At 42.5% G+C, this 21711-nt stretch overlaps 1 protein-coding gene across 1 annotated transcript in view; it reads right to left on the bottom strand.

Moving 5' to 3' along the window:
- Positions 1–2208: 2208 nt before the first annotated feature.
- Positions 2209–21711, bottom strand: part of SLC45A2 (solute carrier family 45 member 2) — a 36040-nt gene continuing 16537 nt past the window's right edge. The window contains exons 3-7 of the mRNA XM_053592489.1: positions 18916–19226; positions 9779–9922; positions 8979–9102; positions 5017–5228; positions 2209–2433 (exon numbers count right to left, since the gene is read on the bottom strand). Of these exons, the coding sequence (XP_053448464.1) occupies positions 2209–2433; positions 5017–5228; positions 8979–9102; positions 9779–9922; positions 18916–19226 (1016 nt within the window). The remainder of the gene's footprint in view (positions 2434–5016; positions 5229–8978; positions 9103–9778; positions 9923–18915; positions 19227–21711) is intronic.

Raw genomic sequence — 21711 nt, 5'->3', positions numbered from 1 at the left:
AGCATTAGGAAGGTTAAGAACCACTGTTCTAGATTATGCTCCAGGACCTGAGACTTCAGAATTTCCCATCCAAATGCCCCCGAGTCTATTTACAAGGGCTTTGCATGTCTTTTCCTGAATCTACACTCCATAAAACAGACCAGCCACTGCCTCTGTGCCCCCTTAGGAGTGAGGGCTGGCTATCAGGGGCTGCTTAGAGGGGTGGGAGCCTATGGATGCGCTGGCACCAGAGTGCACACAGGACTCCCCTGGTGGTGGACAGGGAAGAGTGGGAGGGGCAGGAAAGAGCCATGGGCTGTGGGCATGGCCTCCAATCCTACTCCTACCTGGGCCCCTGCAAATGTTAGGAGAGGCCTGCATCCACTCCTAACAGTCATGTGAAAGCAGCCCTGAATCTGCCAAGAAACACAACCTGCTTTCCCTTCTCAGGAGCGCTACACCAAATGAACTAACACAGCAGGGGCCTGGCCATGCTAGACCCCACCTGTTCTACTGCACCAGGCAAACAAAAGCATCACCTTAAATCCCAAAGGTCCCACCTGTCAAAAGCAACTCATATCCTTTCTCCAGATTCCTTTCCTGCACCAAAAGTTTTGGTCCAGTAGAAGTTCACCTGAGGCAATGACTAGACTTCCGGACTCTGGACGAAGTAGCAAGGGAAGCTACACGATTCCTTTAACTTCCAAAAACATGTGGGCCCATCTCTCTTTGGCCCTGATCAGGCACACCTGGCATTGGATAGGTAAATGCTTAAGCCTGGGGCAGATTCAGGAGTGGGGAACAGGATGATGAGCTTCAACAGTAGTGACAATAGCTAGCTCCCACTAGGTGCCAGCCGCCAGGATAAGTGCTGTTTGTACACAAAACAGCAGAACCAGACAGGCTGGGTTCAAAGCTTGGCTGTGTCTCTTGCAAGTTGTGTGGTTACAGATGAGTTACGCAATGCCTTTCTGCCTTAGTTTCCTCATCTACAAAATGCAGATCAATAAAGCACCCACTCCCAAGATGGCTGTGTTAGCACAGGTAAGCCACGTAGAATAGTGGTAAGCACTCCACAAGTATTCTGTGTTATTAGTCGTCACAACTCTCTGAGATAGGAATTTTTATCCCAAATGTATAGATTAGCAAGTGTAGCTTAGGGGGGTTCAATAGTTTGCAGCTGAGCTGCAAAGCCAGGATGCAAAACCAGTTGGGCCCAAAGTTCATGACTTTATTAAACCATGCTGTTTCTTGACGCTACTAAAAACCTCACCATGAGAAAGCAGTTGAAAAGTGTGGTTAGAGAAAAACTGCTTAGCTTGGAGGAGAGAAGCTCATAGGAGAAATGAGAGGGAATGAGAGAGAAGTATTTTTACTGTGTTAACGACATGACTGTTTCAAAGTGGTGGATCCTCCAGCATGAGATATTCAAAAAGACTTATCAGAGGTATCATAAATTAAGAGGAATTAATGATGAGTAAATTAAGTATGAATAAATTAATATAAAGCATTAGCAATATTTTGACCATTTGTGAATTTAGTGCCCTATATAACTTCCCAGCTATATAGGGACCCCTGGTTAAAGAACAAAACCATGTTGCAGAACACATGCACACATCAAATGTCAGATGAGTCTGCTCTCAGTCTCATCCAGGCCCGAGATGGCCTGTGGGAAACAGAGCCAACCTCTCCTAGCCCTGCACTGAGAAGGCGTGTCTTGGTGCTACCACCCACACTTACCCTCTGCCACCCGCGTGTGGAGGCATATCCCAAACCAATATGCCCGAAATATGGGCACTGTTATGCAGAGGACTGGCAGCAGGGCTGAAGTCACTACACTGGGCATCCAAAGGGCAGACCCAAAACATGCAGAGCTGCAGGTGGCACCTGTAGCTCAAGTGGTTAAGGCACCAGCCACATACACCAGAGCTGGCGGGTTCGAATCTGGCCGGGGCCTGCCAAACAATGACAACTACAACCAAAAAATAACCAGGCATTGTGGTGGGTGCCTATAATCCCAGCTACTCGGGAGGCTGAGACTAGAGCGTCGCTTAAACCCAGGAGTTTGGGGTTGCTGTGAGCTGTGACATCACAGCACTCTACCCAGGCCAATAGCTTGAGGCTCTGTCTCAAAAAAAAAAAAAAAAAGATTCAGAGCTGCAGAAAAGACTGACTTCCTGTCACGTGTCCCACTGAGTCTGAAGTTAGGGTCAATGTCTCTTTATTGACCTAATCCACATATCTAACAAAGAGAGCCACGAAGCAACAGCCGATCAGTGCCACGGAGGAGGCTGTCACGACCACGACGATGACGCTCCCAGCCATGTTGACCAGAAAGCCCAGGCCACCTCCGACCAGGATCTGTGCCAGCTGCACCATGCAGGTGAGGGCGGCGCAATCCACGCCCTTCCCTCTCCCGCTGCCGTCTGGAGCGCCTCCAGGAACATGCTGCCTCTGCGAGGGAAGCACAGGAACAGTCTTTGAGCTATAAAGAATTTTCATTTAGGGCCAAGGTCTGCAAACTATTTCTGTAAAGAGCCAGGCAGTAAATGCCTTTGGCTTTGTGGGTCACCCAGTTGGTTGTAACTATCCATCTCTGCGTAAAAGCAGCCACAATATGGAAATGAACTAATATTTCAGTGTACTTTCCTGGATATTGGTATTTGATTTCATGTTATTTTCTCTTGTCACAAAATATTATCTTTCTTTTGAAATTTTTCAATCATTTAAAAAATTAAAAAGAAAAATTATTAGCTCATGGACTCTACAAAACAAAGTGGCAGCCCCCATTTGGCCAGTGGGGCCTGGTTTGCCAACCCCTGACTTGGGCCATGGTGAGGACCCACTCTCCTGTCTTCTGTACCTATGACAAAGTCTTAAATCCCACCATTAACACATATCATGGCAAAGTGGCTAATAAATACAGTTATCTCTTCCTATGAAGCCATTAAATAAATAGTAGTGGAAACTCAATAAATATCCCATTCTTTTTCTTCCTTAGTGTTAAAAAATTCAAATATTTTCGGTATCATTGGTATTTAAGAGACAGAACATCAAAAAAACATTTCAACCTTTCAAAATATGTTGTGTCCTTAACTTTTCATTAAATATTATATTGTATTTTTCTTATACCTACAGGGGTGTACCAAGATTTTGGAGGGATGGAAATGGTCTGTTTTGGGTGCAGACAGTAAGGAAAAGTGTATTTTCTGTATAACTATTAAAAACAATAATAAACAAAAAACTCAAATATGGTTATTTGGTTATTATGTTAATATTTGGTTAATATTTCATCTGAACTGGTTGACTTTGCGATTTATTGGGTATCTCTTATGTGCTAGACCTGTATAAGGTTGCTTTGCAAGTTCCTTTATTTCAGCCTCAGCATCACCTCAGATGCACATATTATCATTATCCCCATGACAATAGTAACACTAGCTACCATATTCTGAGTCTTTATTAGGGTCTAGGTAGGCACTATGCTAAGCACATTACATATAATATCTTGTTTAATTTTCTGACAACACTATAAGGCAGGTATCATTATTCCCATTGGCCTCATGAGGAAACTGAGCCTCTGAGAATTTAAATGGTGGGCTTTTCTTAAATTATTAAGGTTTTTTTAAAGAAAGCTTTGTGCTGAAAAATTCATTTATCCTTTGAGTGAGAAAGGGAAAAAAATAATATGTGTTTGATCATCATTAAAAAATACTGGGAAGATAAAAAAGCTATTAAGAGTGATAGCAGGTCAGGGCTGAGGGGAGGGAGGAGAGCACAGAGGGAGCCTCATTACATTGAGCACTTTGGCCTCTCATTGCGGTTGTCAGACCATGTAAACATATTACTTCATCCAAAAATAAGCTTCCTCTTAATGCCACTTAATAAACAAATAAGTTACATGCCCAGTGTCACGCAGCTTCTGAGTAAGAGAGGCCAGGTCTGAATCCCAGTTTCTCTGAGTTCAAAGTGTGAATATTTCTGCCTTAACTGTCCTATCTATGGCCATACTCCCTGAAAGCATCCCCTCTCATCTGATTTTGGAAGCTAAGCAGGGTCAGGCCCAGTTAGTACTTGGAAGAAAAGGACAGTGCTTGAGCAGCAACACCCCTGGCATGCACCAGAACACTGGGCATGTGGCCAGCCACAACTTCTGTTTGAAAGATTTTAACTTAAGGTGTGGCTCCACCCTGCTACCAGAGGAAATGATGGAAAAAAAGTCCAGAATTCCAGCTCCAAGGACATGTGCTCAGTGTTTTTGCAGTTTCATGTTGAGATGGATTAAACTCAGTTATTCTGTAGCTTTTATGCTGCTGCTCCAGCTAAGGAATAGCAAGCCTATTTTCATGGGAGAGAGAACTACACATTTTGATAAGAAGAGGTGGTCATTTTTAAGTAGAAATACTTGGATTTAGTGTTCTTATAAGGACTGTTTAGGCCTTCCCTCCAGTCCAGTTCTAAGATGTAGATGGACCCAGACCCTCCCTGCGCCCCAGAGCAGCACTGTGGAGTGGGCCACCTGGCTCAGGGTCTGATGCACTAAAGGCTGGACTCCCAAGGATGATGTTGCCTGGGAATTTCTACACTTAACCAATAACTCTCAGAAATTTCACTGTGTATTCTGCAATGGTTGGGGGCTGGGGGGCCCTCACTGTGGTATACAGAACTGCAGGTGCACCAGGAGACTTATGGGTGATTATAGAAGACCCTGGTCCCCCTTTCTTTATCTCTGTGGTTGTTGGCTGGTTTCTCACCATCACCAAGCCCTCTTTTCCTAATCACACAAATGGAAATAACTCTCTTTCCCCTCCAGCTCCCCAAGTGCACAGGGGTTGGGAGTAAGGCAGATGAGAGGGCTGGGCTGGGCCAGCAGGCATGCCTGCCCCAGACTGTGATGGATTATGACTGCTTGGGCATTTTGGTGCGCTGTTTTGAGAACCCTTATTTTTCAGCTCTGCTGTATGCATTCCCACCAAATTCCCCCAGCCTTCACGTGAGTCTAGATGTTACCCAGGGCAGAGTTTCAAACAATAAACACACCTCCTCCTCCTCCTCACGGTGGTACTCAGCAATGAGGTTAAAGGGCACGGTGTACAGGGTGCTGGACATGACACCAAACATGGCACACAGCACCAGGGTGGAGTAGACATTTGGGAAGAGCCCGATAAATCCTGTCCCCAGGCCAAACAGCAAATATCCCAGAAAGTAAAGACCCTTTAATCCAATGTAGGATCCCATAGTTTTCTGCAAGTCTGTGGGGAGAAGAGAGGAAGACATTATAGCTGACAGTGCCTTACCATGTTTAATTATTTCAGACAATCCTTTATTTGGAAGAGCCACTTTTTTAGGAGACTTCTTTGATACTGAGTCAGGAACAAACAAACCTTCTTATCTGTGGATTGAAAACAGCTGGCTTTTGAAATCCTTTGCATAAAGGACTGCTTGAAATTCCCTTTGCTAGGCTGATTTGCTTTTCTACAAAGAAGGGCCTGGCACTGTTTAACAGACAGCTGGGTGGCAAAAAGACACAAAAGAGGTGGTAGAAAAGCCTGCTTTGGCTATGGGACCCTGGAGCTGCAAGGCAGGAGAAAAGTGGGGGTTATTCTAACTCAGAGGGGACGTGGCCCAACAGGATAGACATAGGTCCTACTACCCTAAGTCAGGTCAGGGAAAATGAAAACAAGCGGATTTTGCAGAATAATCCAAGTCATCTGAATGCAATGCACACTTCTGAGAAGAAGATAAAGGATGTGCAATTATACAAAGACTTACCAACCCTTCCCAGGCTGGGAAGGGGCCCCCACAGCACCCGGCCCCTCCCCATCGCTGGTTCCCTCACTCTTGTGAACAAGTTCCTTAATGTCTTCATATCTCAGCTTCCTCCTCTGAAAACTGGGGATAACAACATCCTTCTATTGGTGGTTGTTGTCAAGACTAAATGAGGCAAAATGCCTGTAAAGTCACCCAGTCCATTGCCTAGCACACAGAAAACATTCAATTAATGTGGCTATTGCTGTTTCAACAAATACAAGCTGGGCTGAAGTTGGCTGGCTCTTCCCCTCCCAGCAGGTGCACTTGGCTTGCTTAAACAAGAATAGTGGTAGAGTTAATTTTTTTAAAAGAAAAATTCTGCTTTAAAACATTTTATAATGTTTTTTCATAATGGGAAGGAAAATCTCTTAAAACCTTTTATCTTCCTTTTTAAATCATATTTTTAATCCATACATTCCTTATCTCTCCCCTGCCTCATTCTACTGAAACAAATGAACTAGGGGAATAAATGATGGATCTTAAAATACGTCTATCTAAGAATGAAACTTCCCATACCTATTCAAATAATTGTTGGACTTACACCTTGTAGACAAGCAACCTAATTTGTAGTTTAAATTTAAATCAATTATAAAACTAAACTCTCTCTCGGGTCATCTGATGGAAGACAAAGCTCTGGAAATGGCAATAAGGCAACATTGCTTTCTATATTAAATTTATCCCAGGCCTGGAAGACTGTTGTTAAGGTTTATGAAAGCAGTGTAAAGCTAGGTCAGTTTCTGTTTGCCTATGAATGTAATCTAAGGTATCTCAGTACTTAAAAGATACCATCAATCCTCCTTAGGAAAATGCTTTTATCCAAGTGTGAAGGACAGCTTAGAAGAAGGCCAAGAAAGGGAAAGAGATATTTGGAAATACAAGCAACTTTACTACAAAGACTGACTGATAAAAAATGCTTTATTCATGAAGAACAATCAATCATTTTAGGGCCAAGCTTGCCTTGCCCTCTGATAGGTCTGATGCCCAATGATGGTCATGTTATCACACTGTTTTTCTGCAGGACTGGAGGGAAATGATAGGTATAAGCACCATCTGTGACTAGCACTGTGTAATATGAACAATTGACAATATCTCAGTACTCAGTATTGCTATTCTAATTGGAATACACGTGCCTTCTGTGCAAAGGTGCTCAAAACAAGTCCCTATGAACACCCTCCACCCCAATAGCCAGAATGTCCTGCCAAGATGCCTATGGATAGAAACTCTGGATCTGCACCTGACGTTGTGTGATGGGCACAAATAGAAGGTAATATAATGAGCTCTGAAGGAAATGATGAGGAGGAAATGATTAATTCTACCCAGAGTAGGTTAAGGTGCAGGAGAAAAACTTGAACAATTTTACTGAGACAGCAAAATTTCACTGATCTAAAAGTATGATTAGAAGTTATTTAGGTGGGAAAGCAGAAAGTAAAGCATCAGCAAATACATAGTGTGTAGTATGTCACAGGGGTAGTTAATTGGTGTGGGAGTGAGAGAGGTCAAAGTGTGAACTAGGCCAAGCTGTGAAAACCCTTGAACTCCAAGCTCAGGACTGTGACTTTGCTTTGAGGACATGGAAAGCTCTTGAAAATCCTTGAGCCAGGAGAGAAAGGGGCCTGGTATTTTATAAATAAAACTCTGATTCAAAATCATGATAGCAATCCTATAGATTTATATATTAATGTAACTTTGGAAAACTATTTAAATCCTAGTTTATTTTGTACACAGAGCTCTTAACTAGAAAGAGCCTAAAAATACTATTTAATTTTTAAATGCTATGAAATTCACATAGGGAGCTCATACTAGACTAACAGAACCATACCTAGTAGCAGGAGGGTTTACTGAGGAAAAAATTATAATAGATATAAAATTAAAATATGAATGATATATGGAACAATATACTCCTCTCACAAGAATGAAAATAGTAGTAAATTGTTCCTCCATCCCTCAAAATCATGAAGGAATCTAAGTTGGTGATTCATTAGACAATTTTAGTCTTAACACTCAAAGTAACACTTTGATACTACGTATTTTAGGTGCTTGAAATCATCCTCCTGAATTTTCTTAACTCACATACTCTTGAGGAGAAGACAAGAGTTTGCTGAGGGAATTAAGCTTCCAGCTACCACTTGATTATCATGACTTTAAAAAAGTGAATTTTATGGTTATATGATTTGGGGACGTAGAAACTCCTTATATGTTTATATTAGGTCCTCTTTTTCCAAGTGTGCTAAATTTTGGAGACGTCGAAGGTTTCTGGTATGCTGGGGCTTGGTGAAGGGTAGGGCAGGTATAAATTCATGTTTCCCCCACAGGAAGCGCACTGTGGCGACAGAGCGTATGTCTCTGGGAGTAGTAGCAGAGTGTCTCCCCACCTCTTCCTGCTTCCCCCCACCTGGGCGATACCACCCCTGCTGTCCCTGAGCCGGTCCAAAGCCTAGAACTCTAACTCACAGTCTTGGGCTAGCAGAGATCATTGTAGTCAGGACCCCAATTTTCACTACAAGTAGGGGAAATGCATACATTTTCCAGGCCAGATTTTCACTTAATTCAATGTCTCCAGAGCTTGGAGATTTGCACACACATCAGCAAAGGAAGTGCAACAGGGGTCTGTGTGGTGCGCTGGAGCTGTAGCACCTTGGCTGGGCCTTGTTTAAAATCAGTGGCAGGAAGGGTCCTCACAGCTGGAACTTAGCTAAGTGGGGGGTGAAGCAGCATAAGACCCCATGGAAAGCTGGCACCTGAGAAGAAAAGCCAGCTGCTCTCACTCCTGGGACAATGCTCCTGTAACATGTCACCTGCACATCTGAGCTAGGGTCATTTCACGCGACCTTTTGTCACTTATCATATACATTAACCATTATCTTATTTTGTGTCTGATAACCGCTGGGATTCCGATCCTCATTCACCCAACATTCCATCTTGTTTACAAGATTCCCTTCTATTTTCCAAAGAACCTTGATCAGGAACCCACAGATTCTAAGTCAAAAGAAATCACTGAGGAAAATGACTAGCATTCACTCTGAAAACGGATACTTCATGTAGCCCTTGCTAAGGGAATAATTCCTTCCCAACGTCCATGAATTTATCAAGAATCTCATATTGTAAAGAGCAAAAAATAAATATAGAAATATCAAATCCAGGTTGATATATTCCAGAGCCCTTTAGAAGACTCTTAGAAGAAGGAGACTTACAAGAATAAAGTGAGGAGAAGATGGAGTTGATGCACAAGCCCCAACACCCCACCTCGACGCCTCTCTCATAGATGAGAAACTCGGTGGAGTTGTGTGCGCTGTAGGGATCCCCATGGTACACAATCTGAAAGAGATGCTTGGGCTGTGAAGGGATAAATGCAGCGTGGTAGGGAACCTCTTCTCAGGCATTCTGCTTCTCCAGCCCTGGGGACCAAATGTCCCAGCCTGTGGGGTCCCTCCCAGGGCACAGAGCTCATCCTGTCATGACCTGGTCACCCCTTTCATCCTACCATACCTCCCTGCAGGTGCCTATTAATGCCTACTGTATGAAGTCTAAATGGCACAACACTGTCCTGGACCCTTAGTACCCCTCCTTCCACCTAACACCTGGCCCCACTACCCATCTTCTGGCACAGCCGATTGGCTTCTGACTCATCTCCACACACACCATTCCTCCTCCTGCTCGGAATGCTTTCTCCCTCTCCTGCATCTCTCTGACTCCTATTCATCCTTCAAAACTCAAATCATATTATGCTCCTTTTTTTTTCTTGAACTTCTCTGATCACTACAGCTCATGGTGATTTTTTCCTCTTTGTTGTATTAAATCAAGAGCAGCAGGCTGCATAGCATCCTCTAGTCATCCAGGGTGTAGCAGCATGCTTCTAGGACCTTTCTGTAAGCCAGCTTCTTGATAGTACTCTTCCCTGCACTCTAACTGTGCCCGTCCTAGAGGTCAGCCTACGAGAAGCTCGACAGGTGCTGATGGGGAGGTTGATGTGTGACTCAGTGTGTGCACAGACCTGGCCCATAAAATCTGTGAAGAAGAGCATGTTGGACAGGAAGGCAGTCCATCCCAGGAGGTGGCTGATGCAGAGGCAGCGATAGTGCGGAGGCATGCTCACCAGCGCTCTCAGCAGTGACTTCATGGTCATTGCTCTACGAGTCTGGAATAAAACATGAAACAGTGAGTGATGTGACCTTCAACACAGACACTCGGCCAGCTCTGGCTGCCAGGGCACACAGCGTTTTTTGGATCTGTCAGTCAGCTGACATACAGGGTCACTTTTCCCAGGCATAGCACTAGGTTTCCATGGAGTGGGCTCATGAGAGATATTCTGTTAAGCAGGTGGGGGGGCATCCCAGTTTCAAACCCAGAATGGGGCTTTAGTACCTTAAGAAGAAAGGGCTTGGGAATGATGCTAATATATCTCTTATATCTATCTGTCATCCTGTCTTTGAGGGACAGAACTGCTGCAGGAGGACAAGGTTCACAGATCTAAGCCAGGCCTTAGGTGATTATGATTCTTAGATTTCTTCATCTAAGAGCAGGGTAGGGCAAATGTAAGATGGCTGTCATGAAGTCTGTCCCCTGATGTCACCTCCACAGTTATATTCTACACAGCAAAGAGATTTTGCAGATATAATTAAGTGCTAATCAGTCGACTTTGAGTTAATCAAATGGAAGATTACATGGGTGACCCCACCCAAATACTTGAGCCCTCGAAAAACCGGTAACTTTCCCAGCTGGTAGCAGCAGCAGAAGTTGGAGTGATTCAAAGCACAGGGACTGCTGGCTTCGAAAGTGAAGGAGCCACCTGGAAAGGACCAAGAGTGGCCTTTAGGGGCTGAGAGCAACTCCCAGCCAATAGTCAGCAAGACAGCAGGGACCTAGGTCTTAGAGCCACAGGAACTGGATCCTGCCAACCACATAAATGAACTTGCAAACTTCCATGAGACGCAACTCTGCTGACACCTCAATTTCAACATTGCGAGACCCTGAGCAGAGAACCCAGTAAAGCCCACCCAGAATTCTGATCTCAGAACTGTAAGAAATAAACAGATGTTGCTTAAAGCTGCTAATTTTGTGATCATTTTTTATGCAGCAATAGAAAGTTAACACAGACAACCATCAACTCCTCCAGGGTTTTGTCACTGGATCCTGCAAAGAGTTGATACCTGTAATGAGCCCTATGTTAAGCCAAAAATGAGAACAATGTAGAACTTAAAATATACACTTACATATGCACCTACACATACACACACATAAATAAAAATGAGTACGAAAGCCCCATATCCTTTCATTTAGATTTTAATTATCTTTAAAAAAGAGGTTACCATTGTTTGGTTTCAGAAACATGGGAAGAATGAGAAACTTCAAACTACTGACACACTGTTTGAAACACAAAGAATGAAATTTCCGTTAGCATCTTGTCATATGAGAGAAGCATAAAGCCTTAGGAATATTAAGCAGTCAGCTGCCCTGAAGATATTAAGACTACAACATCAAACTTGATCGGGTAATGGATCTTTCTTGTCAGATTTTTATTTATTCTGAATCTTGACATCATGAAATTCAGTCCTGGCTTGTTTGCTTATAAGATAGTCTACTGAGGTTTTTAATAACTACAGAGGCATATTGTTTTAGAACTCTTAAACCTTATATGATAATTCTTTTTACTTCTGTATTGCAAAAAAAATTGTATTTACTCATTTTAGTTTTATTGCATAAGTCAATTAATAAAACTTCATCAATCTTATACTATGTAACCCACTGACTATAGACTATTTTGATTTTCTTGTACTTAATTGATTAGGGATTAAAGAAGGTTGAAGGGGCTATAGGGAAGTGGGAGAAAATTATAGCCTTCTGGACAAGAAAGTTGTAAAGGGCCCTGAAGGGAAACAAGGAGTATGGGGTGAGTGTGACCTAGTTAACCAAGGATGTGCTATTCCTGTAGAATATGACTTCTAGTCTATGACTAAGGACCTCTAGTCTGTGAATGATCCCCCTGTAAAACTGAGATAAGGACCCCCATCACAGAACTATGCACACCAGAATTGCCACAAACATCATAAAACTAACAGATACCTTCATACCATCCCTACTAAAATAACAGTTAAAAATTATTGATACAGAGTAAAGAAAACTGGATTTATGTGACAGCTAAGGTAGTCCACAACCAATGAAACCAGGATGGCACACCCGAAGGCCTAAGGAGAACGGTTGGGAATTCTTCTGGATAAATGTAAGAGGAATGGGACTAAAAGTACTCATATTGGTATATTGCCTTTGTGTGATGTCTCCTCTCCCCTCCCAAGGGGGATCCTTTTCTAGTGTCCTGGAAAAGACTATGCTTATTGCTTTAAATAAAAATTACATTCCTTTCTTTGCTATATTATAGTCCCAGCTGTCTCATTTTCCACTCCCCCAACTCCTTACTCTCCCTTTGGCTCAGCTGAACTTGCTGGTTCTGTTGTGTGAACAGAGTCCGGTCCGCTGAACAGCTCAGAGGCAAATTTTCACCCCTAACATTGACCGATACTAAAAACTAGATATTCCCTTAGTGGTAAGAAAAGTAATTGTTTTCTACATAGAATGTGGGACCTGTCAAAATCAATGATGATTATAACAGAAATATAGTGTAGAATTACCACTTTTTCTTCTACCACAGGAAGAAGCAGCCAAAGATACAGACCAGGGAACAGCAGTCTGGTTTTTATGCCTCAAACTAATTACATTCCCTGTCCTTCCCTTCTTTCCAAAAGTGCACAATTGAGAAAGTGAATCTGGCCAGTAAGTATTCAGCCTCATTCTATATATTAATCTGTGTTTCTGACTTATACATAATTTTCAGCCTGCCCTCAATGTTAACCTAATTTCTCCTTTCTCCCCAAAATAAATATGAGCTTTCAAAAATGTTCCCAGGATTTCTGTAAAATGCAAATATTCAAGGACCTTTTGGGTATTTTAAATCAGAATGAAAATTCAGCTGATATCTCATTCCTGACTCATCAATACCCTTGGTAAATTCTTTTCAATGGTTCTGAGCCCCTGGGAGTTGCTTTACTGCATTTATCTAACACCACTGTCAGCTGGAGATGGTTTATAAGAGGAAAAGGCAGAGTTATGGGTTGGGCAGTCGTGGAGAGACAACTTCACAAAAATACACTCAAAAGGAGACTATTTCAATGTTGGAGAAAGCAACCGATGGCATGGAGGAATTGGAGACAGGTTTTATGGGATCCAATTTGAACCCTGATATATTCAGGCCTCTTGCTATTAAAAAGAAAATTCTCAGTTCTCAAATTGCACAGCCATCCTCATTTTAGAAAGCAGTGACTTTGACAGACAATGACGGCTTTGCAGCCTGGACCTGGCCTGACAAAGTGTAAACTTCCATTGCTTAGCCAGAGAATTCCCAAGGGATACATCTGAAAGGGAAGTGCTGTATGCCTGGCCTTGAGCCTAAGATATATTATTCTGTGTTTTATTTTTATTTTGTTTCTAAAACCAAACACTAAAACCATTCACATCTACAGTGTCGTGAATGTAGCACATACTCGAAAGTTAGTTGTATTTGATATTTTCCTTTTTTTACTTTCATGGAGAGTTTCATGCCTTTCAAAAGGCTTCCACTCAATGGATATCATTTGATGCTCACAACAGCCTCCTAGTGGATGATAAAGCCATGCTGGGTGTCACCTGGAGAGAAGTCACAATCTATCAAAGGGGCAGTCACAGAGGCAGGCACTCTGTCAGGGTGATATGAGGGTGTATATATCTTTAGATAAACCCTTCCTTGTTTTGTTCCTTAAACTATCACATTATTTTTCCTCATTATTTTTTATTATTTTACCTTTTTAAAGTTTTTATCTATATAGAAATTTTGGATATACTAGAGGGTTTAAAAAATTAAATATTAAGGGTGGTGCCTGTGGCTCAAAGTGGTAGGGCGCCAGTCCCATATGCCAGAGGTGGTGGGTTCAAGCCCAGCCCTGGCCGAAAACCACAAAAAAAAAAAAAAAAAAAAAATTGAATATTAAAATCTTCTATTAGTCTGTCATCCAGACTTAGCATTTTTTGGTATATTTTCTTTCCATTTTTTCTCCATATGTGCAGTTTTTTTCCCAAAAGGGAGATCGTTTTGTATATGTATGTTTTACCTAAAACGTTTTTAAAAACATCTTCAAAAACACATTTTTAATGACCACATGGGGGTTTAATTATATGAATATTCCATAATTCTTCTGCCACTCTGCAGAACTGTACAAGATTTGCTAGCAAAGGAGGGGCAGCAAGGACAGGTTATTTTCCCCCAGACAGCCTGACATAGGGAAAGGTGGTTGAGCCCGGGCTTAGAAGACCTAAACTCCCATATTTTGTCTATTTACTATGTGATAAACATAAAATAAAGGTTTCTTCCCAATGACCTCCTAGTTCTTCCTCGCACTTGTAAAGTTATAAAAAACACTGTACTCATCCTTAAATAGTAGCTATTGGTGGAATCGGATGAATAAAAGATTATTCTCGGGCGGCGCCTGTGGCTCAGTTGGTAAGGCCCCATATACCGAGGGTGGCGGGTTCAAACCCGGCCCCGGCCAAACTGCAACCAAAAGATAGCCGGGCGTTGTGGCGGGCGCCTGTAGTCCCAGCTGCTCGGGAGGCTGAGGCAAGAGAATCGCTTCAGCCCAGGAGTTGGAGGTTGCTGTGAGCTGTGTGAGGCCACGGCACTCTACCGAGGGCCATAAAGTGAGACTCTGTCTCTACAAAAAAAAAAAAAGATTATTCTCTCCCACCGTTTTCTCCCTTCAGGCAGCATGGCGGAAGGCCGGTCACTGCACTACGGCAACTCACCTCCAAGGCAGCTGTGTTCATAGTGCTCATGGAAAAAAAAAAATCTCTGTAAAATAATTTTAAAAGGTTTATTCTGAGCCCAGTGTGCTTCTAACCAATGGCTTGGAGCACATGTTTTCTAGAGGTTGTGAGAAAATGTGCTCAAGGTGGCCAGGTTACAGTTTGGTTGTAAAGATTTCATGAAGATAAGAATTACGTGTTAAGGGCGGCGCGTGTGGCTCAGTGAGTAGGGCGCCGGCCCCATATGCCGAGGGTGGCGGGTTCAAACCCAGCCCCGGCCAAACTGCAACAACAAAAAAAAATAGCCAGGCGTTGTGGCGGGCGCCTGTAGTCCCAGCTGCTCGGGAGGCTGAGGCAAGAGAATCGCGTAAGCTCAAGAGTTAGAGGTTGCTGTGAGCTGTGTGAGGAGAGTGCCGTACAGTGAGACTCTGTCTCTACAAAAAAAAAAAAAAAAAAAAAAAAGCAGACGTTGTTTTGGCCCAAGAAGGCAGGATATCGCAAGGGATGGGAGGCAGTTACAGGGAGGGTTAAAGATTCTTTCATTGATAACTGATTAAAGAAATGAAGCCTTGTCTAAAGACTTGGAATGTCTTAAATTAAGAAAGTCTGCTAATCAGAGACAAGCACCTGATATTTATTGATGGCCTGCAGGTGTGATTCAAGCTTTGCCTTGAACGGCCTTAGGGCCTATTAATCTTAATGTTACGAAGAGTAACCCCTTTCTTGATGGGTAACACAGAGGGCCTCCCTTCTCTTGATGGGTAACACAACTTTAAGGTTCATCTGGGTCCCCCTGGCCAAGAAGGGGTCCATTCACTCAGCTAGGAGGCTTAAGATTTTATTTTAGTTCAAATTAGACTGAGACCTCCTTTCAACAGACACTACTAAGTAAGCATTTTGCCAATTCAGACATAAGCAGTGTTGAAGTTTACTTCTGCATTCATTTCGAAAGAAATGCTAAGCAAATGGAAAAAGCCGGCGATACTTGAGGGAGCCTTTAACCTTGAGAAAACTGTTCATAGACTTTTATAACTAGCAGCTAAGATTTGCTGTTTTTATTCGTAAACATAATTGAATAAAAGAAAATGAGGTTTCCTACTGACTACGAGTAGCAAAAATATTTCCTTAAAATACCACTGAAAGAAAGCAGTTTTCCAAATGGCTTAGCTAAATGTAATGTGGTATTCTAGATTGAATCTCAAAACAGGAAAACAACATTAGTGGAAAAACTGATGAAATCCTAATAAGTCTTCTGTTTAATAGTATTTTGCCATTGTTAATTTCTTAGTGTTGACTAATGTGCATGGTTATGGAAGACGTTGCCATTGGGGGAAGCTGATGAAGGGTAAATAAGAACTTTACTATTTTTGCAACTTTTCGTAATCAAAGATTATTCAAAAATTAAAACATTAAGAAAGGAATAAAACATATAGTCACACTTTGCCAGTCAACAACTTTGTTGTCAGACAGAGGCAGGGTCTGTTCACTGCAGTCTCCTGGTGCTCAGCACTGGGCCTACCAGGGGAAACTGATAGTCACTGAAGAAATAAATGAATGGGCTATGCGCGTGGGGTGACTCATTCTGATCATTCTTATTATGCCTCCAAATACATTCCAGCAAGAGTCAATGTAAGAGAAACAGCCTCAACCTCTCCCCTCCCCTTAGCTTTAAAAGTTACTTAGTGATGTAACTAGTTATGACTGAGTCATGTCACTCAGTCCTGCCCTGGTTCTGACATGGCGAAGGCCATCACAGCCCCAGGGTGAATAAAAGCACCAGATGTACAGCTTGGAAAAGTAGCAAATAACAAGTCCTGTAGCTAGAGATCAGAGGGCTGGATGATGTATAGCAAAAAATAATAATAATTTTTGGGAAGAGTAATAAGTGAAGCCAGAAAAGCAGCCTGCAAGATGGAGTCTGAGAAGCTGCGCTGAGGCAGCGCAGCCAGCCTTGTCTGCTCAGCTCACATTCTTCCTATACGCCCCGTAATTATTTAGTTAAGGTTTCACCATGACTGTGAGGATGTTTGTCTCAGGAGATCTGAGGAGGTGGTCACACATGGACAAAAGGTGTTGTGATATTGGTAGAACAAAAGTTATTTTGATAATATGGTGTTTTCGGGCGGCGCCTGTGGCTCAGTCGGTAAGGCGCCAGCCCCATATACCGAGGGTGGCGGGTTCAAACCCGGCCCGGCCAAACTGCAACCAAAAAATAGCCGGGCGTTGTGGCGGGCGCCTGTAGTCCCAGCTACTCGGGAGGCTGAGGCAAGAGAATCGCTTAAGGAGTTGGAGGTTGCTGTGAGCTGTGCGAGGCCACGGCACTCTACGGAGGGCCATAAAGTGAGACTCTGTCTCTAAAAAAAAAAAACAAGTGATAATATGGTGTTTTCTTTGATGATTCTCCTAGAGCAGCAGTTTTCAACCTGTAGGTCTCGACCCACAGAAACTGTATTAAAGGGTTGAGGAATTAGGAAGGTTTAGAACCACTGTCCTAGAGATTTTGTTAAAGTGAAAATTACCTGTATGTTGTTTAAACATTTTGCATCCTCGGATTATAAGTAATGGCTGTAAATTCATAGGCACAGGGACTGGACATAAGTCAATTTTATGGTTGCAGCATTTTGCAAATACTCAGTACCCAAAACTATTTGTTCAGGGGCAGCACCTGTGGGTAGGGCACTGGTCCATATACCAAGGGTGGCAAGTTCGAACCCGGTCCTGGCCAAACTACAACAAAAAATAGCCAGGCGTTGCGGTGGGCAACTGTAGTCGCAGCTACTCAGGGAGACTGAGGCAAGAGAATCACCTAAGCCCAGGAGTTGGAGGTTGTTGTCAGCTGTGATGCCACGGCAATCTACCAAGGGCCATAAAGTGAGACTCTGTCTCAAAAAAAAAAAACGAGGGCGGCGCCTGTGGCTCAAGGAGTAGGGTGCCGGTCCCATATGCCGGAGGTGGCAAGTTCAAACCCAGCCCTGGCCAAAAGAAAAAAAAAAAAAAAAAACAATTTCTTCATTGAATGATAATAATAATATGCTTATATACTTATGCAAAGTTTAAAAAATGCGTTTCCATGCTTTACCTTAGTTGAACATCCTGATAATCCTAGAACAGACTTGCCAAGCCCACATGAAAAGTCAACTTCAAGGGGAGATGAGATTCACTGAGCTTGTTTGAAAATTGTTAAGAGGTCAAATGGTGCTTTCTTTTTTGCCCGGTGCACCCAGAATTCTGCCAGGCTACATAATGACAACACTTAATCCTTATTATGTGTTGGGAATCCCTCTAAGTAACTTTACATGGATTATCCCACATAACCTGCACAAAACCCCTATAGGTAGATGGAATTATTTCCCTTTAACAGAAATGTAAATGCCCAAGGTCATACATTCCAGAGGTGGTTATAGCCAGGGTCTGAAAACCCACACTCTTAATCTTTATCCCATAGCAAGTAACTGTTAGTTATTTGTTGAATGAATAACATGGATCAATAGTAGAGAAATCAAAATTTCCACCTAGGTCTTCTACATCCTCTTTGTCAACAAGGGAGTCCTTTGTTCTATATCCCTGAGGTGTTGGCATTCAAACTCAGTTTAAAGGAGGATATGATTGTTTCATCAGGTTGTCCAATGGCATTTTCTACAGTTATGGGAATGTTCTATATCTGGACTGCAGTAGCTCCCAGCCCAATGGGGCCATTGAGCATTTGAAATGTGGCTAATGTAACTAAGAAACTGAAGTTTTCATTTTATTTCATTTGAATTAATTTTAATTTAAATAGCCCCTGACCTGGTCCCATTTCTGTGGCATTTAGTTGAGTTCTCTTTAAAATGTGAAGCTAATAAATGCATTGTGCAGTTCACAGAAAATAGGCTACAGGAAATACCTGATCAACTCACTACACAAAATTCAACGTGTGCAACCTGGCCATCAATCCAGAGATGCTGCCATTTGGAGGAACGAATTTGTCATTTATAATCCTAACCTAAGACGATATTTCTTCTGGTCCTAGAATGGTTCCAGGCTTATGATCTCATTTTTTACAATTGACTTTATTTTCCCTGGTCTGATGCTCTGAAAGGAGTAAGAGACAGGGGGACCAGAGGAAAATGCAGACATTTTTTTCTTTGAAGTGCCAAATTTTAATTCCGAAGGATAATAGCGATTAAAAGCATGGGACTCAATTAGACATCACAAAACTCTTCACATCAAACAAGAAAATAAGAATTTACAAAAGGAAGAAGGAAGGGCAAGAGCGAGAATACTTTTCCAAAGTAAAAGGAAAAAAAGCATTTGCATCTTTACCTGTTCAGCAGGATTTGGGGTTTTTTCTCCCTGCATTGCCAGCTCTGGATTTATAAAACCATTTTTAACTTTCTCGATAGAACCATACTCGTACTTTCCATCTGGCAACAGAAGGTGCTGGGGAGGAAGGTCCTTTGCAACATCTCTAAGTGGGGCTTCGGGGATACTGCACAGGTGGATAATAGAGCACAGAGTGAGCACCAGGGAAGAGAAGAAGAACATGACCTGGAATTCGGAGCCCAGGACTCTTCCCAGTTCCAGATGGGTCCAGTCTATGGCACCCAGAATGTAACCCAGGGCACCTCCGAAACCTGGAAAGCAAGAAGAGCTGTATTAGCGTATTTGGCAAATTTCCTTTTCCGTTGCGCACAGACCCTCCCCTTCTGTGGGAAAACTCCCTGAGGACAGCACAAGCAGCCTGGATGTGATTGAAGCAAGGGGCAAGTTCAAGTCCTAGCTCTAGCATTTACTTGCTGTGACCTTGGTCTTCTTCATGTATAACATAGGGGATGTAATAAAAGAATAATCTACCAGTAGGTTCATGATGTGAAAATAGCAAGTGTTCAGAATAGCGCTAGACAACTTAGCAAATGCTTAGTAAACATCGCCACCATCAGAGATACTGTGGCCTTTCCAAATCGTGCTCTCTCTACACTGCTGTTGAATTTAATTTCTAGAACCAATTTCTGGCCACAATAAAATTACATGTTTTGAATTGTAATGTATCTATTATTAAGCTTCCTGGGATGATATAACCATACAAAGATGGGACAGCCTCAAAGCTGAAGGTGCTCATTCCCAGTTGATAGCTACAGAAATAACAAGAATAAAAATTTAAACATGAATTTTTAAAAGTCCTATTATCATCCCACAGGACTCCAATCTGAAGCATTCTTGGTGCTTGTTTTATCTGCACATGCTTAAATGCAGTGCTGCTCCAGGGACACTGAGGAAAGTTTCCCCAAAATCCACGCCACACTAATGATCTAATATTAGAAATCCATTATTAGTGATTTGTTCTTCTGAGTTTCTGTTTTTAAATACACATGTTCCTAGTATGGGCAAGACCTCACACTACTCAGCACTGGAGCAGTCATTGTTCCTCAGATGTTCCTTCTGGTGAAGACATTAGTGACTTTGGAGAAAGAGGAGCACATCTCTCGGGAGACATACCAAAGGATGTCCAGGAGATTAAAGAACTGAATGCCAAACACAGCCTCTAATGTGTCACAAGCTTATGTAAGACTGATCCCATCACGACTTACCCCACACAGATTATCTGCCTGAACAAATCAGCTTTATTTTTGTTTTTCACTCACACAAATGAAGTCTCCATTTTATTTCTCAGATAAAGACAATCTCCTCACAAACTAGAGAATCGAGGAAGGAAAGAGAATTTAAGAAGCTCCTGTCTCTAACCCTAAATGCCTTAACTCTTAGAAACCCTGATCCCAAGCACACACCCCTGAAAGCCGAGTACCATGAATCTTAATTGTTCAGAGTACCAGGAGAATGGATGATTTGGGTCACTTTGCATTTTGGTTAGTTAGGATTTCACATACAAACTATAGATGACAAATATTTAATCATTGGATTATAAAAATAAGGCATCAGTAGCATTCCCATGTGTCCAAGTATTTTAAGATAGAGTTATAAGGGCCTTGGTGTGTGTCACACTTTATGGGGACAAGACATGATTGCAAGAGGGACTTTACCTAACAATTGCAATCAGTGTAACCTGGCTTATTGTACCCTCAATGAATCCCAACAATAAAAAAAAAAAAAAAAAAAAAAAAACGCTAAAAAAAGAAATTGTGACCTGGGCGGCGACTGTGGCTCAGTGAGTAGGGCGCCAGTCCCATATACTGGGTTTGAACCTGGCCCCGGCCAAACTTCAACAAAAAAATAGCCAGGCATTGTGGCAGGCACCTGTAGTCCCAGCTACTCAGAAAGGAGGCTGAGGCAAGAGAATTGCCTAAGCCCAAGAGCTGGAGGTTGCTGTGAGCTGTGACACCACAGCACCCTACCGAGGGTGACAAAGTGAGACTCTGTCTCTAAAAAAAAAAAGAAAAGAAAGAAATTGTGACCGATGGGATACAATAAAAGAAGAGATGTATTCTCTGGCAGCAATGCGGTCTAGCTATGGGTGATGGGCGTATACATAAGAAGAGATGCGACAGGTGGTGGTGAAATACCAGGATCTGAGAGAAGGGAAGGGTCCTGAGGCAGCCTGTACTGTCTGACTGATTCAGAAGGAAGTTCTGGGACTTGTGGTGCCTCCAGTTATTATTCGACAAAGACCCTTTTTATTATTCAGTTGTGGAGAAGCAGAAGTCCTGGGTCAAGCCAAGCAATTAACCAACAAGAACATGTTAAACATGCCCTGTTACAACAACCAAAAGTGTGTCCAGACATTGCCAAATGACCCGGTGGGATTTGTGGATGTAAAGCAGCCTCTAGCTGAGAACCCCTGAGATAAATGAACCCTCTGACAAACTTATACATTCCTTTTTGGAAACTATTTATAAACAGATCAATGGTTGCCATATTGCCATTTGATTCTCCTGTCCCTTATGCCTCTATCTTTCTTTCTTTTTTCTTTTTTCTTTTCTTCTTTTTTGAGACAGAGTCTCACTTGGTCACCCTTGGTAGAGTGCTGTGTCATCATAGCTCACAGCAACCTCAAACTCTTGGGCTCAAGCGATCCTTTTGCCTCAACCTCCAGAGTAGCTGGGACTGCAGGTACCCACCACAACACCTGGCTATTTTTAAAGATGGCGTCTCACTCTTGCTCAG

The sequence above is a fragment of the Nycticebus coucang genome, chromosome 1 (assembly GCF_027406575.1).
Source record: "Nycticebus coucang isolate mNycCou1 chromosome 1, mNycCou1.pri, whole genome shotgun sequence".
In the NCBI taxonomy this organism is placed as follows: Eukaryota; Metazoa; Chordata; class Mammalia; order Primates; family Lorisidae; genus Nycticebus; species Nycticebus coucang.
This window is presented reverse-complemented; position numbering and strand designations above follow the sequence as displayed.